This window comes from Ursus maritimus, assembly GCF_017311325.1.
Source record: "Ursus maritimus isolate PB19 chromosome X unlocalized genomic scaffold, ASM1731132v1 scaffold_X1, whole genome shotgun sequence".
In the NCBI taxonomy this organism is placed as follows: Eukaryota; Metazoa; Chordata; class Mammalia; order Carnivora; family Ursidae; genus Ursus; species Ursus maritimus.
The window spans coordinates 104736916-104755346 of NW_024423319.1; the positions used below are offsets into that span (position 1 = coordinate 104736916).

Here is an 18431-nt window from a genome sequence, read left to right on the forward strand (position 1 = left end):
ACAAATAAGCAAAAAAAAAAAAAAAACCACGCTCATCAATACAGAGAACAGATTGGTGATTGTCAGAGGCAGGGAGTGGGTGCAGGCAAAACGAGTGAAGGGGGTCAGAAGGTACAAACTTACAATTATAAAATACATCATGGGGATGTAAGTACAGCATGGTAACTATGGTTAATAATCCTCTATTGAGTATGGAAAATTGCTAAGGGAGTAGATCTTAGAAGTTCTCATCACAAGAACAAAAATGTACTGTAACCATATATGGTGATGGATGCTAACTAGACTAATTGTGGTGATCATTTCACAATACATACAAATAGTGAATCATCCTGTTGTACCCCTGAAACTAATGTTATATGTCTGTTATACCTTAATAAAAAAACAAACATGAGCATAGACACCCCCTCCCCCCTATTTACTGCTATACCCTTAGGGCTTGGATTTATGCCTGAACCATAGTGTGCTGTCAGTAAATGTTTGTTGAAGGAATGAGTGGTCAACTTTCAGATTCTCCATGCCAAGAAAACCCTCCATAATATTTTATAATACACAAAATGGTTTTTTGTCAACATCCATCTTGGAAATACTCTACTTCATGCAAGTTGAGGGAAAAGAATCTATATCAGATTGTGTGTATACATACACATATACATATATACATGTACACACACATACATATATATACATATATATAGATAATGGGATATTATTTGTATATACCACATTTTTTATTGATTCATGCATTAATGGACATCTGGATTGTTTCCATCTTTTGGCTATTACGAATAATGTTGCTATGAACATCACTATACAAATATCTGTTTAATTTCCTTTCATTTCCAGAAGTGGAATTTCTAAATGATACGGTAATTCTATTTTTAAATTTTTTAGAAACTTACATACTGTTTTCCACACTGACTGCACCATTTCACATTCCAGTGCAGTACACAAGGGTTCTGATTTCTCCACATTCTCTCCAGTGCTTGCTACCCTGTGTGTGTGTGTGTGTAAAGAGAATATTTATGTATAATACATATTATACATATAAATAATAGGTATATAATCATCGTAATAGCATGTTGATGTTTAAGACTGTTTTGATTTTACAGAACATAAAATTCAGTGGATCTGAATTAATTTCCTACTTGAAGCCTTTTGACAGTTGGTTTCAAAAAATTGTCTTCCAACAAATGCACAAGCAAATGAGTCAACAGAAAAGCTTCCTACTATGAAAGTGGCTAATTACAGAGAGTTGGTCAGGAGCAGGACTCACCTCCTAGCTGGGTGTCTTGGCCAAGTTCCTTTGCCTCAGTAACTCGTAGGGTTGTTGGGTGGATGAAACTGTCGCACTCTAAAGCCCTTCAGCACCTAGGCATATGTCGGGCATTGTTTGTAAGGGTTAGTTTTTGTTGTTGATTGATTTGGCTGAAATAAACTCGCTTTTTGAATTCCACAGTGCTTACCAGAAGTCCAAACCAGATATAACTAGGATATTTTTCATTTCTTTTTGTGGCAGGTAAGCCGGAATCTCTCTGAAATCCTGAAACTTTGGAAAGCATTGGTCAGGACATGTACTGTCTCAGTAGATGTGAAGAACTTTTTAAAAAGGAGAAGTTTGTAGGAAGAGAGAGAGAAAATTAGTTTTACTAGGACAGGAGTAAATGGGATTATTTTCTTGGGAGAAAACTTTATAAATGGAAGTATCTTAATACAGTTACAGACATAATTTAAATACCTTTTCTTTACGAAAATGCCGTGCCACGGTCTTATTTTTGTATTCCTTAAGTGCTTTTCTTACCAGGAAACTCATTACAAATTGTCTGCTGACCTGATCCAATTTAACTCCCTTGCAGAAGAATCATGCTTCATTATGCACCAGAAACAGATCACAGAGCTTCCAAACTGAGACCTAGAGTTGTTTTGCATGGATATCACATTATATGAAGTGTGACACCATTGTTTATCATTAAGGATTCAAATTATTGCATTACCTTAGGCATAATATTCTTAGTTATGAGCTTGAGTCAAACTACAGTAGACAAGCTGTAGATTACTTACGAAGTGAGCTTCTAATGGAAATGCTGACAATCCATTAACAGCAAGAGAGCTAAAGGCTGCCACTATAAATACACTTAGAGATTATAGTAATAAAAATACTTATTTTCAAATGACTGCTAGAAGTTCAAGGATTCTTTTAATGTTGCTATTAATAATAGGCCACCCTATCCTTTCAGCATTTGATTTTGTCTCATAAATGGGCTTCCTCTAAGGTAATGATGTTGTACTACTGCACCTGGTTTCCGTTAGAGTTTGAGGGGGTTGGATGTCTTTTGGCAGAATTATCAATGCCTTTAATGGAAGGTGAATAATTGGTAGGTTCTTAGGATTGTGGAATTTTAAATCTGCAAATGTTCTTAGTGATCAGCAAGTCATATCAATTATATTTGCTAGAGAAAACTTGAGATCCTAAAAAGTAACGGGCTAGAGCTTGTAAGCTGGGGGGAGGGATTGATGAAGTGCCTGAGGCTGTACCATTCTGTGTCATTAATGCAGGGCCCCGTGGCCTCCTCTCCGTGCCTCAGTCATCTGTGTCTTCCTTATGGTGATAAAAGTAATGTGTGTTCATTACAGAAATGTGAGAAAGGAAAGAAAATGGGACGTCTGGGTGGCTCAGTCGGTTAAGCGTCTGCCTTCAGCTCAGGTCATGATCCCAGAGTCCTGGGACTGAGTCCCATATTGGGCTCCTTGCTCCACAGGGAGCCTGCTTCTCCTCTGCCTGCCGTTCCCCCTGCTTGTGTTCTCTTTCTGACGAACAAATAAATCTTTAAAAGGAAAGGAAAGGAAAGGAAAGGAGAAAGGAAAGAAAACGAGAAGAGACTAAAAAGCACCTGCAGTCCAACTGCACGGATTAGTCACTGGGATATTCGCGCCCATCTTTTCTCCATCTGCATGTGTATGTTTCCTTTTACAAAATGGGATCATGCAGAACATATGTTCCCAAATCATTTTTACCGTGCAGTAGCTCACGAACATTCTCACATTATTAAATATTCTGTAAGGACTGGATTTTCATCAGCCACCTAATGTATCACCTCAGAGCTGTGCAAGATTTCTGTCACCTACTTCAGGGATTTGCAGTTTTGTCTGTGATGACCCTGCAACGACTATCCGTGTACCCCATATTTATTTATAGCTCAGATTATCTCTTCAGGAAACAAAAGCTTTTCTACCTATTGCCCAGTTACTCCTCAGAAGGGCACCCTTATTTTACCCTGCCACCAGCAGTAACAGGAGTGTGGTCATTTTTCTGAGCCCTCACCAGCACTGGCCATTACAAATAAAAAAAAAAATCTTGGAGGATTAAGCTCATAAGATGGTGACATTAAGTCATTCCTGACTTTGCCCCCCCTCACAAGAACTAACAACTATTCACAGACCAGACACCACTGAGAAAATCCTAGAACATGGGGGTGAGGCTATGTGCTGACCTTATTGCCTCTAACCAGGCCAGCCCAGCATTACACAAAGAGGTCTCTGCTGAGCCTCCGGTTTTTATAGTGGGAAAAGAGAGTCCAGGGTGGACATCCAGCTCCCCCAGCATTGTAGGTCACTGCTTGGGAGCCCCCACTCTGGTCTTATTCTACGGGAACAAGGCAATCTGTGGGCATCGGCTACTGTGAATCTGAAGGGGAGGTACTGGCTGACGGAGTCCCTTCCTGCAGCACCCAAGCAGTGGTAGTCCTGGCTAGTGGATCTGCTTATCTGCAGAGCCAACGCAGTGGAACAGTTGGTCCCGGGAACTCAGCAGGGCACAAGTCTGCCCGATTCTGGCCCTCAAAGAGATTCTTCTGGCCCTGGAGCTTGGTCTGCCTCTGTGCAGGAAGGTGAGCTGAGTCATAGCCCTCTGTCCCCTACTGCTGAGTGAAGCTTCCAACCCTGCCAAACCAGATAGGCTGGCGAGAACACCTGGGAAGCTGCAGAGGCCAGCAGCACTTGAGGCAAGAATACGGCAGGAAGAGCTGACTGCCTGCAAAGCCAGGGCTAGGTGTTGAGGGTTCATTGACTCTACGCAGGCACTGGAACTAATTCGTAGCCTACCCACTACTGAGTGCAGCTCCTGACCACCCCCACCCCCACCGACCAGAAGGCCTGATCTGCAAAAACCGGGAGCCTATTTGGAGCTGGCCCTACTGTCCCACCCAGGCAAGGGAGCTGAGTCACGGCCCCATCTACTGCTGAGTAAAGCTCCCAGCACCACCCAAACAGAAAGCTGGGCTGTAAGACCAGGGAGGCTGCAAAGCCCAGCAACATTCAAGCACAGAGTCCAACAGGCAGAGCTGACAGTCTACAGAGCAAAGCCAGTGGCTCCGTTCAGGCAGGGAACTTGTGGCATAGGCTGGCTTGAGTCAAGACCATAAACCGAAAGCCTTTTTGGTCTTGGAGCTACTTCTCTTGCTGTGCCTGGATACATAAACTAATTCATAGCCCTGCCCACTGAATACAGTTTTCGGCCTGCTTGACCAGGGAACCTAACTAGAACACACAGAAAACTATGTATCCCAACCAACAAACCTACTTATATGGCACTTGCACAGAGATCACTGCCCACGGTGCTTTTCATCTGCAGAACAAAACAGGCTGACCCATTTTAGCCAGGGAATTCAGTACACAGCCTCGCCTGATTTAGGTCCTGAAACAATGAGCCTTGTAGACCCATTCTCCTGCCCCAAGAGGGCAGAGAAGCTAATTCATACCTCCACCTGCTGCTTAGTATGGAGTCCTGCCAGTCTAGTAAGCCTGACCAGAGAACCCAGGCAATTGGTACAGTCTCACTTGGTAAGGAACCAAACCAGCAATCTTATCCAACCATTCTCAGACAGTGGCACCCCTAACCCCAACCTCAGAGTTCAATCAGGGGCCTCACCCAGAAATTGACCCTGATGGCAAAACCCACCTAAGGATATTACCAGCTGAGCTGACACATCCAGAAACCCACACTGAGGGGACTGGCAGAAAGCTATCTCTGCAAAAGCAAACCCATAAAGCCTGGAAGAGGAGACTGCCCACTCAAATGCACAGAGAGCAACGTAAAGAATCAAGGATCATGAAAAAATCTAGTAAACATGACACCAACAAAGGAAACTACTAAAGCTCTAATAACTGACCTCAAAGAAATGGCTATCTATGAATAATTTCAGAATAATCCTTTTAAAGTTTAGTTAACTGCAATAACACATAGAAAACTAAAAATTAGGAAAATGATGTATAAACAAAACAAGAAGTTCAACAAAGAAATAGAAACTATCAAAAAAAATGTAGAGCTGAAAAATACATTGACGGAACTAAAAAATTCAACAGAGTTTCAAAAGAAGACTCAGGACTCCTGGCTGGCTCATTGGTAGAGGGTGCAGCTCTTTACAGTTGTGAGTTTGAGCCCCATGTTGGGTGTAGAGATTACTTAAAAATAAAATCTTAAAAGACTCAGCTATGCAGAAAAAACTGTGACCTAGAGACAGGACATTTGAAATAATCCAGTTAGAGGAGCAAAAAGAAAAAAGAATGAAAAAAGTGAACAAAGCATACAGGACATAAAGACACAATCAAGACAAACAATATTCACATTAAGGGAATTCCAGAAGGAAAAGAGAATGAGAAGGCAATGGGTACAGAAAGTAAATTTAAAGCAGTAATGCTTAAAATATCCTAATCCATGAGGTACAAAGGATCCCAAATAAGATGAACCCCAATAGGGCTACACTGATACACACTGTGATTAAATAGTCAAAAGTCAAAGAAAAAATTTGGAAAACAGCAAGAGAAAAGAAGTAAATTACATACAAGGGAACCATCATGAGACTATCAGTGGACTTCTCAACAAAATTGGTTTGGGCCAAGAGAGAATGGAATGGTATGTCCAAAATATTGAAAGGAAAAAAATGTCAACCAAGAATTCTGTACCTGGCAAAGCTGTCTTTCAGAAATGAATAAAGGCTTTCCCCCAAAAAACAAAGCTGAGTTCACCACCACCAGACCAGCCTTACAAGAAACGCTAAAGGGAGTTCTTTGAGTAAAAGGACACTAATGAACATCATAAAGCATAAGGTAGTGTAAAATTTACTGGTAATGGTAAATATATAGTCAAAATTAGAATCTATAATGTGGTAAGGGTGGTGTGTAATTCACTAACAATTCTATTTTAAAAGTTAGAAAACAGGGGCACCTGGGTGGCTCAGTCGTTAAGCGTCTGCCTTCGGCTCAGGTCATGATCCCACGGTCCTGGGATTGAGCCCAACATCGGGCTTCCTGCTCAGTGGGGAGCCTGCTTCTTCCTCTCCCACTGCCTGCTGCTTTCCCTACCTGTGCTCTCTTTCTCTCTCTGACAAATAAATAAAATCTTAAAAAAAAAAAGTTAGAAAACATTGAGGCGCCTGGGTGGCTCAGTCGGTTAAGCATCTGCCTTCAGCTCAGGTCATGATTCCAGGGTCCTGGGATTGAGCCCCACGTTGGGCTCCCTGCTCTGTGGGGAGCCTGCTTCTCCCCTTCCCTCTGCAGCACCCCTGCTTGTGCTCCGTCAAATAAGTAAATAAAATCTTTGAAAAATGTTAGAAAACATTGTAGAACTAACTATTACAACAATAATCTGTTACTGGTTATGCAGTATAGAAAGTATGTTAACTTTAACATCAATAACCTAAAATGAGTGGGGGGGATGAAAGCGTAAAGTTCAGAAGTTCTATTGAAGTTGTTACCAGTTTAAAATAAGGTGTTATAATTTTAAAATATTTTATATAAACCTTGTGGTAACCACAAGGGTAAAACCTGTAATAATTACACAAAAGTACATGATGAAGAAGTGAAACCATACAGGTATCAGAAGACATTGAAACACAAAAAAAGAAAGCAGGATATGGAACAAAGAATCATGGTTCTATAAAACAGACACAAAAACAATTAATAAAATGGCAAACTAAGTAAGTCCTTACCTATTCATGATTACTTTATATTTAACTGGATTAAATTCTCCAATCAATACACGTAGAATGAGTGGTAAAATTTGGAAAACATCTAATGATATGTGCCCACAAGAGACTCACTTTAGTCCTAAAGACACACACAGACTGAGAGTGAAAGGTTGGAAAAAGTTGTTGTAAGCAAATGGTATTCCAAAAAACAACCAACCAACCAACCAAAAAAGTAGGGGTAGCTATACTTATACTCAATAAACTTAAATCTAGAAATGGTAAAACATGACAAAGAAGGTCTTTTACAATTATTATTATGCAGTGATAAAGAGGTCAGCCCACAGAACGAGTCTTAGCAAATTCAAGAAGATTGAAACCATACCAAGTACCTTTTCTGGCCATGATGGTCTCAAAGTAGAAATCATTAACAGGAGGAAAACTGAAAAATTCACGAATACATGGAAATTAAACAATAGTCTGAACAGCCAAGAGTCAAAGAAGAAATTAAAGGGGAAAGTAAAATGTATCTTGACGCAAACAAAAATGGAAACACAATGTACCCAAACTTATGGTATGCAGACAGAGCAGTTGTTTTTTTTTAAAGATTTTATTTGACAGAGAGAGACAGCCAGTGAGAGAGGGAACACAAACAGGGGAAGTGGGAGAGGAAGAAGCAGGCTCCCAGCGGAACATGGAGCCTGATGCGGGGCTCGATCCCAGGGACCTGGGATCACGTCCTGAGCCGAAGGCAGACACTTAACGACTGAGCCACCCAGGCGCCCCAGACAGAGCAGTTCTAAAAGTGAAGTTCATAGCATTAAATGCCTACCTCAGGAAACAAGAAATATTTCAAACAACCTGATGCTATGCTTTAGGAACTAAAAAAAAAAAAAAATGTGAACCCAAAGTTAGCAGAAGGAAGGAAATAGAAATTGGGGAAGAAACAAATAAAATGGAGATCAGGAGTACAACAGAAAAGACTAACCAAACTAAGAGATAGTTTTTTGAAAAGATAAAATTGACAAATGTTTAGCTAAACCAAGAAAAAAAAAGAGAAGACTCAAATCAACAAAATTACAAATGAAATTGAAGAAGTAAATATTACAACTGATGCCACAAAGGATCTTGAGAGGTTACTATTAACAACTATATGTCAACAAACTGGAAAACCTAAAAGAAATGGAAAATTCTTAGAAATATACAACCTACCGAGAATGAATCAGAATGAATTAGAAAATGTGACAGACCAATTAGTAAGGAGATTGAATTAGTGATCAAAAATCTCCCAAGGGGGGCACCTGGGTGGCACAGCGGTTAAGCGTCTGCCTTCGGCTCAGGGCGTGATCCCGGCATTATGGGATCGAGCCCCACATCAGGCTCCTCCGCTGGGAGCCTGCCTCTTCCTCTCCCACTCCCCCTGCTTGTGTTCCCTCTCTCGCTGGCTGTCTCTATCTCTGTCAAATAAATAAATAAAATCTTAAAAAAAAAAAATCTCCCAAGGAAGAAAGGCCCAGGAACAGATGGCTTCAATGCTGAATTTTACTAAACATTTAAAGAAGAATTAATGTAAACACTTCTCAGACTCCTCAATGTTTGGGAGGAGGGAACACTCCCAAATTTATTTTATGAGGCCAGCATTACCAAAGCCAGAAAAGAACACTAAAAGAAAATTACAGGCCACTATCTCTGATGAATATAGAGGCAAAAATTCTCAATAAAATACTAGTAAACAGGGGATGCCTGGGTGGCTCAGTCACTTGAGTGTCCGATTCTTGGTTTTGGCTGGGGTCATGATCTCGGGGTTCTGGGATCAAGCCCCACATTGGGCTCTGTGCTCAACACAGTCTGCTTCCCTTCTTCCTCTTCCCCTCATCATACTCACTCACTCTCTTTCTCTCTCTGGAATAAATAAATCTTTAAAAAATACTAGTAAACAGAATTCAGCAGCACATTAAAAAGATCTTTCACCATGATCAAGTGGTATTTATTTTTGAGATACAAGCATGGTTAAACAGATGTAAATCTATCACTATGATATATCACATTGATAGAATAGAAGAAAAAATCTTATGATCATCTCAATGGACACAGAAAAATCATTGGGCAAAAGTCAATAACCATTCATGACATAAAACCTCTTAACAAATTAGGTATAGAATAAACTGACCTCAACATAATAAAAGCTGTAGATGACAAACCACAGCCAATATGGTATTTAATGACAAAAGGTTGAAAGCCTTTCCTCTAAAATCAGGAACAAGACAAGGGTGCCCATTCTCACTCCTCCCATTCAAGATGTTACTGAAATCCTAGCCAGAGCCATCAGGCAAGAAAATATGAAAGCCCATCAGAATTGGAAAGGAAGAAGTGAGACTGTCTACGTACAGATAACATGATTTTATATACAGAAAATCTGACAGACTCCACCAAAGAACTGTTATATGTAATCTACAAATTCAGTAAAGTTGCAGGACACATAATTAACATAACAAAATAAGTAGCATTTTTACATATTAACAGTGAATTATCTGAAAAAGAAACTGATCCCATTTATAATAACATTGAAAGCAATAAAATACATAGGAATAAATTAAACAAGGAGGTAAGAAATCTGTACACTGAGAACTGTAAAATAGTGATGAAAACATTAAAGACAGAAATGGAAAGGTATCCCATGTTCACAGATTGGAAGAATTAATATTACTAATGTCCATACCATCCCAAAGCCATCTATAGATTAAACACAATCCCTATCAAGATTCCAATGGAATTTTTCACAGAAACAGAAAAAAAAATCCTAAAATTTACATGGAACCTCAGAAGACCCCAAATACCTAAAGCAATCCTGAGAAAGAACAAAGTGGGAGGCACCACACTTCTGATTTCAAGCTATATTATAAAGGTATAGTAATCAAAGCAGTATGGTACTGGCATAAAAACAGACACATAAACCAATGGAACAGAACTGAGAGCTCAGAAATAAACCCATGCAAGGGAGCCAAGAATACTCAATGGAGTAAAGACTGTCTCTTCAAGTAATGGTGCTAGGGAAATTGCATATTCACACATAAAATAATAAAACCAGATCCCTACCTTACACCATTCACCAAAGTTAACTTGAAATGGATTAAAGATGTCCATGTAAGACCAGAAACCATAAAAATCCTAGAAGAAAACATAGGAGAAAAGCTCCTTTACATGGGTTGTGGCAGTGACTTTTTTGGGTAGGACACCTAAAGCACAAGTCACAAAATCAAAACTAAGTGGGACTACCTCAAACTGAAAAGCATCTGCACAGCAAAGGGAACCATCAACAAAAGTAAAAGACAATCTACAGAACGGGAAAAACATGTCCTAACCACTTATCTGATAAGAGTGAATATCCAAAATATATAAAGAACTCCTACAACTCAATAGCAAATACTCAAAATTATCCAATCAAAAAATGGGTTAATACCCAAATAGACATTTTTCCAAAGAAGATATACAAAGGACCAACAGGTATATGAGAAGATGCCCAGCATCTCTAATCAGTAGGGAAATGCAAATCAAAACCACAATGACTTATCTCCTCACACCAATTAGATTGGCTACCATCAAAAAGACCAGAAATAACAAATGCTGATGAGGACATGGATTAAAAGGAACACTTGTGCGTTGTTGGTGGGATCGTAAATTGGTGTGGCCGTGATGGAAAATAGTATGGAGGTTCCTCAAAAAATTCAAACTGAAACCACCATATATATGATCCAGCAATTTCACTCTGGGGAATATATCCAAAGGAAACAAAAACACTATGTCAAAGCGCTCTCTGCATCCCCACATTCATAGCAGCAGTATTTACAATGGTGAAGACATGGAAGCAACCTAAGTGTCTATCAGTGGATGAATGGATAAAGTACAGTATGTGTTGACAATGGAATATTAGTCAGCCATTAAAAAGGAGGAAATCCTGCCATTCGTGATAACATGGATGGACCTTGAGGGCATTATGCTAAGTGAAGTAAGTCAGAGAAAAACAAATACATGATCTCACAAGTGAGAAAAACAACAACTCAGGGAAAAAGCAATCAGATTTGTGGTTATCAGGGCAGAGAAAGGAGTGAAGGACAGAAAATCAGATGCAGGTGATCAAAAAGTACAAACTTCCACTTAATGAGATAAATAAGTACTAGGGATGTAATGTTCAGCATGAAGACTATGCTTAACATGCTGTGTGGTATGTATGAAAGAGCAGATCACAAGAGTTCTCATAAGGAAAATATGTATTTTTTATATTTATGAGATGACAGACATTAACTTACTGTGGTAATGTCAAAATATACATAAGTAAAATCATTACGCTATACACCTTAAACTGTGCTGTGTCAATTACATCTCAATAAAACTGGAAATCTTTTTTTTTTACATGCTGGGAAGATAAACCCTGTAACAATCATTTTGCACTTGTTTACTAGCGATGCTGAACATTTTTTATAGGTCGTTTGTCAGTCTTTCGTGCGTTGCCTTAACAAGGCATATGCTCATTTTTCTGTGAACGTCTTTACATTCTTCTTTTTAATTTGTGGGCTCTGTTTATATACTAAGATCCATTATTTATAGTTAAATATTGCAAGAATTTCCCCCTGTGTTTCATTTGCCTTTTACCTTATTTCGTGGTGGTTTTTTTTGGGGGGGGGAGGGTACATAAGTTTTACACTTTCATATAGCCGAACACCCATCTTTTCCTTTATGGTTTGTCTCTTTGCTTTTATGCTCCCACTCAAAGATATTTCTAAAACACAAATCTGATCATACCCCTCCTTTAATTGAAATCTTCCTGGGGCTCTTGGGGAAAAAATTCCAGCTGCTCCTGGTACTGCAGCCCCAGCTTACGGTCAACCCCTTAGGCACTCAGCTTGTAGTCATGCCAAGAATTGTACGTAGTACTCTCTCCTCAGCACCCTCTGCTTGGAAAGTCACCCCTCCACCAGCTCCACAGCCTTCCTTCCCACCTCAACCCCCCCTTCCTGTACATCACTGGAGCCCCAGCTTGGACATAGCACCTGGTCTTTGGGGCGGGGGGGCTCTGTAGTGGTTTGTGGAGTAACTCAAATGACAAGAGCAGTCTAACATGGCAAACAGGAGAAATGGCTCTCAGGGCCAGTTTAGGATCACCACATTGGACTGAGGTGCTGGGGGCGGAGGTTCTGTGACAAGCCAGGGAGAGAAATGAGGGCACAGAGCCCAGGCGGCATGGGCAGGGTGCTCAGGGGTGGGTGGAATGGAATATGGGTACATGTGCGGGGCTGAGCGGCAGGCAGAGCAGAAGGGCATATCTTCGGGCACCACTGCTAGGCCAGGACTGGGAGACCCATCAAGCCGAAGGACAGTGCCAGGGAAAGGCTCAGTTCTGAAAGCACCGGGCAGTAGTCACTGGAGATCCCCAGCGCGAACATCTGTCTTACCGGTGAAACCCCTTTTACCCACGGAGTCTCCCACGCCAGCACATGACACTGCTGGCTTTCCAGTTTCATAGGCCAGAAACTGGAGTCTCTTGTCCCCTCTTCCTCCCACACCCCACATCCCATCTGTCAGCAATTCCTGTGGGCTCTACCTTCAAAATGTAGCCAGACTATGGTACTGCATGATTCCATTTAGAGGACATTCTGGAAAAGGCAAAATGGGAGGGACAGGAAAAAGTTGTGTTGCCAGAGGCTAGGGGAGGGTGACAAAGGATCTCGTGGGGATTGGGTAGCTGATAGAACCCTCCTAACACCCTGACTGTGGTGGCAGTCACACAGCTGCAGGCATTTATCAAAACTCACAGAACCGGAGACTAAAAAGGCTGGCTTTTACTTTAAGTCCACTATACCTTACTAAAACTATGGGGGAAAATATCTACCAGGGCTCCAACCATTTCTCACCTCATCTCAACCTCGTGGCTATGAGCGTGGTCCAGGGCGCCATCATTCCTCTTACTTGGATTCTTACTACAGTGGGCTCTTCACCATTGCCCCGGATCCTGCTCTGGCTTCCCTGTAGTCTGTTCCCTGCACTGTAGCCAGGGTGGTCCTTTTAAAACCAAAGTCAGAGTTCCTTAGTCTGGCACTCGGAACTTCAGAGGTAAAGGAACTCTCCCGAGGTTTCTAGTCTCACAGTAAAGGCCAGAGTTCTCACGTGGCCCCCAAGAGCCCACATGACACAGTCACTCCTCTGGTGACTTCCTCTTAGCCCCCTCCCACCCGCTCCTCTCCACCCTGGGTGACTCCACTCCAGCCGCCATGGATGGCCTCCTTGCTCCTTCTCGGACATGTGCTGCATGCTCCCTTCTTGGGGTGCTCTGTGTGCAATGTGTTTGCCCCCGCTTTCCATTCACATGGGCCCCTCCCTCATCTCTTTCAGGTCTTTGCTCAAATAGCATCTTCTCCTTGTGGCCTTCCCTGGGCACCTTCATTACAACTGCCGCCCAGGCACCCCCCAAACTCATACCCTCATTTGCTATCGTCTCGCGTTGTATTTTTTCTCACAGACCGTACTTCCGTCTGACATCCACTTTGTTCATTTGTTTACTGTGTGATCCGTCCTCATGTCAATGAGGACAGGGACTTCTGTTTTATTTCCCACTGCCCTGCTGTACCTTGGACATTACTATCTGCCTGGGAGAGAACAGACACTCAGTTAAACTCTGTAGCTGGAGTAAAGGCAGGCAAGAAGGCAAGAGTCCCAAGAACCAGCAGAGCTGGTCATCCCACTGCCCCCGAATGTCACTCAGCTGCCCCCCGCACGTCGTCCTGGACGACATCAACTGTAGGACCAGTCTGTGGGTGCCGGTGTTGTGGAGTGGCGGCTCTCCTTCCTGCCTTCCCTTTTTGTTTTCCTGCCACCTCAGATGGCTAACTTAACAGAGGCTTTCTCTCCAATTTCTCTCTAGAAGCAGATGTTCCAGGAGAGGAGTAGCCGGATGCTGCAGGCCTTGTCCCCGAAGCAGAGCCCTGTGAGCAGCCCCACCAGGAGCCGGTCCCCCTCCCGCTCCCCGTCGCCCACCTTCTCGTGGCTCCCCAACAAAACCTCACCCCCCTCCTCGCCCAAAGCAGCCTCAGCCTCCATCAGCAGCATGAGTGAGGGGGATGAGGATGAGAAGTAAAGGCTGCCGGCAGACAGCAAGGGCCGCACCACACAGGCTGGGGCGAGGGCAGGGTCACCGGTGTGCCTGGGTGGGGTTGGAAGGTTAACGGTGGTCGCAGGAGCTGCAGCTCAGCTAAAGGAAGGCCTGGGGACCAGCTCTCCCTCGGTCTCCACTCAGCCTAAGACTCGGGCTCTGCATGGAGGTTTCCAGCGGACAACCTTTACAAACCTTCTTAGCAGCATCTAGAATCACTCTACTTTAACCTTGCTAAGGAAGGAAGCAGAGCACCCCCAGGAGACTCGCACTGACTCGGGTGTCTTCTGCTTTGGTCCTTATACTCACCCCTACCAAGTCCACCACCCATGGAAGCGGCTGTTCCCTCAATCTGCTACTTCCAGCTCATAAGGGCCCTGCACGTTGCCTCCTACCACCCAAGCTCTGCCAGAATAAAGTTGTTTCCGAGAGAGGTGGCAAAGTGCTTCTAAAATAGTCAAGTGAAAGACAAATTCCAATCTTCTCAGTTTAGCCACTGAGGCCTGATGTTGCAACACATCAATTCTTTCCAGTTCTAGGAATGTGGTGCATAGACGAAGACATGCTTTAGGCCAGATATATAAAAGGCCATCTAGCATGAACCTTAACTTCTTATTCAGAGGACAGTTCAGTTGAGGAGAACGCCATAGAAGGCCTAAAATGTTCCTAGTTGTACTTTTCATCATTGGTTTGACTTTATGGTTTCTAGAAATTACCTTAATCTGTGGGAAATGCAACAAAGAAAAACATTTTATATGTGTGTGTATATATATGGTTATATATATATATATAATATATGTATATATTATATATATATAAAGAGGAGTTGCTTTGCTTTGGCTCTGAGTTAGGAGATGGTAAACGTCTCCTGGAGCTTCTCCTTAAAGGATGCTAACTCTGGAACGGCTTTTCCCATTTCTGACCAGTTAACAATTTCACAGGCCTCAAGTAACAGTTTGATGTGCGAAACCACATAGTATACCGATAGGGGGTGCTACCTGCACGTATCTGTTCTCTGTGTGCTCCCAATACGCTATCCAGGGTGTATACCATATGCAATATGAATATATGGTGGTAGCCTTTTACAATATACGCTCCCGCTCTCATCCGAATCCCCTGCTGAAATCCTTGGTCTAAAGGACTACCTGGTTCCCTTGTGACTTGGGCACTTTGTCAAAAATCCATCCTGGATTCCTGTAGAAATGTCTTGTCCCAACCAGGAAACGAGTATGTTGTTCTCATGGCCTCCCATCATGTTTTGGGCTGGAGGGAGGCTCTGAAGAGTTTCCCAGAGCACTGTGGGAACCTCAGTGTGATCTTAGCATTGAAATGGTCTACGTGGTTATATAGTTAGCCCTGGCCTTAGGTTTGCCAGATGAGATGAAGAGCCTAAGCGTTGCTGCTGAGTGGTTTGAAGTTACTGTCCGCCAGTGACAGGTAGGAAAGGAGCAGGTGGAGTTAGGGTGTAGAACCACGCTCCTAGGTAGATGAGGCACTGCCTGTCTGTGCCAGGAAAGCCAGAGGGAGAGCTGGGGCCGGGCTGAGCAGAGGCCCAAACCAGCAACTTGTGGGCAGAGCTCAGCATCTCCTGTGACAGAAACACCCCTTTTCAGAGGCCTTGGGAACCTGCCTTCTGGGTGAGATGTGGGGCAACCAACGAAGGAAGGTGGCATGTCTTTCCCCCCTGTGTCGGGGTTGAACTACCTCCCTGCCCACCTGGAGATAAGTGGTGTTTACTGGGAAGCAAAACCACGAGGCCGAGCTGGCTTGGAATCCCCTTGTTCCTGGCACGCTCTCCAGAGTTCTGTTGAGCGCTCACATGGGACAAAGGGCTGGCGGGAACGTGGCGCGTGAAAAGGAAGCTTTCTGTAGCCAAGGCCTAGAGCACTGCTCTGCAGAGGGAGCGAGGCCCCAGCTTTCCATTGTGCCCCTCTGCTCGCTCTTCCGTCACGCAGCCAGGGCCAACTGGCACAGAGACCTCGTTCCAGCTGGTTGACACTGGGGGCAGTGCAAGGATGAGCACAGCCAGGCAGAGTGAGGTGGGGAGAACAAGGGCAGAAAAAAGGAGTGAAGAGGGGCCTGGAGAGAGGGAAGGCCATTATAGAAAATCTGTGCTCTCAACCAGTTTCTGGACCTCACTGTGTAGGGGCAACTATTTTGGGAAGGCCTTTTATGTGCTATTCCATGGCCCAGAGCAGACAGATCCACTCTTCCTTGAACTGTGCTCTGAAGCGAGTAATGTGGGGCTCTCCCAGGCTGATTCTGGGCTTGCAGGCCTTACACACCATACTGACAGGTGCCCCTCATGTGACTCAGACTCAGTGCCCTCACAGCTGCCGGTGATGGGACACGACCGACACCTGGGTTATTCCAGGGACGGGCCGAAACCACCCACAAACCATTCTAAATCTCACCTTATGTCCCCACGCTGTCCTCTAACAATCCCTCCCTGCTGTCCTAAGGCTATGAGACTACTGAGAAGGGATGGGGGCAGGGATTCTGCAACCCAACTTGTAACGCTCCTGGCCATCAGTGTCTTCCAGCTCCCCCTTCCCAGGAGGAGATGGGGTTGCCCTTCGTTTGGGTCAACCCATCAACAGTCATGGCCATGAGTGAGTCAGGGCTGGAGTGAGAGACATACAAATCACGGGCAGGTTTGAAGAGGCAAGCAGAAATGACAGAAAGCAAGGAAGTGTTCCTTCTGCCCTAGAAAGGGAAGGAAGCTTTAGACTGAGGACTACAGAACAGTACTGAGGGTTGCAGAAGAGGGGGCAGGATAGGAAGAAGGGTGGGTGAAACGGGCTGGAGGGGAGGGAGTGGGGGAGCAGGGACTCTCTGCTCCCCTTCAAAGTGTCGCTCACCCCCTAACAGGTGAAGAAGGAAGGCTTCCTTTCACAGACACCCAAGGTTAGTGAATACCCATGAGGGGTGGGGGTGCTGTGCCCCCAAGCTCCCCCGTTCCACCACTTCTCCATTCGCTGCCACCTCCTCTTCCCAGGGCCCTGAAATCAAAGTTCACCCTTCCACCAGCTAAAAACACAGGGGAAACTCTCATATCCTAGTCACACCGAACGGCCCATTTCTGGCAAGCCAGCTCCCATGTGCCTGGACCTTAGAAAGGTAAAGGAAACAAACCTCAAGAGGAGCGACCCTGAGACCTAAGGCTGCCTTCCGACCTGCTCTGTGGGCTTGCAGTCTTGCTCCAGGCCTCGGGCTGTAGTCACTGTGAGTCCATCCCTTGAGGGAGGGACGGGAAGAGTGTGCATTTGTTTTCTCTTCATCTTCAGGACTTACTTTAGCACCCAGACATACCCCAGAGAGACATACGGGATGGCGTAACAGACTCGGCTGAATCAGATGAGCCCGTTTGGAGCAGAGGTGTTCCTGTTCCTCAGGCATCCGTTCAGCACTAGTCTAGGCCACCAGACTTTTTTTTTCTTTTTTAATAATAGAATCAGCTCATGAGGCATTTGCAACTTCTACTTCTCTCTAGACTTTTTTTGTTTTGTCACTGCGATGTGTCCTGGGACAAAGCCATAAGAAGAGCATACATACTTAAGACTCTGCTGTACATACAAGAAGACGAAGACTCGTCTGGGTTCAAGTACGACCTTACGCCCAAGCATTTGCTCTGGTGCTGAATAACGCGAACTACTGGAATCAGCCCTCCACCCCTGGCCCCTCGTCCCTCCCCAACCCACTCCCGCTCCCCAACTGGACACAGCATTCCCAACTTGTTTATAAATAAAGGGATACGTAATTGCACTGTGGCTTGTCGTGTTTCTTACAAGTGTGCTACTGTGTTCCCGTTCGTGAACTTGGCTCGTGGTGGACAAATACCAGGGTGGCGGCGGTCTTGCCCACGTGCAGCGAGGATGCGGATTCCGTGCTGTGTAGCGCGGGGCAATGGGCTGCAGGTGCCAAAGGGCCCACACCTGACGGCAAAGCTCGTTAGGAACAGACCCACCTAGAGGCGAGGTCACACTAGGAGGCCCAGTCGGGACCTTGAGCTGGAGGTTCCACTGTTAACTGGCTCTGCGACCTCGGTCAAACGACTTCCTCCGGTAGGAGGGAAGCGCCTCCGGTAGGAGGGAAGCGCCTCCGGTAGGAGGGAAGCGCCTCCGGTAGGAGGGAAGCGCCTCCGGTAGGAGGGAAGCGCCTCCGGTAGGAGGGAAGCGCCTCCGGTAGGAGGGAAGCGCCTCCGGTAGGAGGGAAGCGCCTCCGGTAGGAGGGAAGCGCCTCCGGTAGGAGGGAAGCGCCTCCGGTAGGAGGGAAGCGCCTCCGGTAGGAGGGAAGCGCCTCCGGTAGGAGGGAAGCGCCTCCGGTAG

The 18431-nt window shown here is 44.5% G+C and overlaps 1 protein-coding gene across 7 annotated transcripts in view; it reads left to right on the forward strand.

Annotated features, from left to right (window-relative positions):
- Positions 1 to 17868, forward strand: part of PCYT1B (phosphate cytidylyltransferase 1B, choline) — a 132832-nt gene extending 114964 nt beyond the window's left edge. For 3 of the 7 annotated variants that reach the window (XM_040633353.1, XM_040633349.1, XM_040633363.1), the window contains exon 8: positions 13876 to 14864. In XM_040633353.1, coding sequence (XP_040489287.1) covers positions 13876 to 14088 — 213 coding nt within the window. In that variant the 3' untranslated portion in view covers positions 14089 to 14864. Of the gene's footprint in view, positions 1 to 13875; positions 14865 to 16974; positions 17011 to 17101 lie in introns of those variants that run through there. The other 4 variants (XM_040633371.1, XM_040633380.1, XM_040633357.1 and 1 more) reach the window with 4 other exon arrangements.
- Positions 17869 to 18431: the final 563 nt, after the last annotated feature.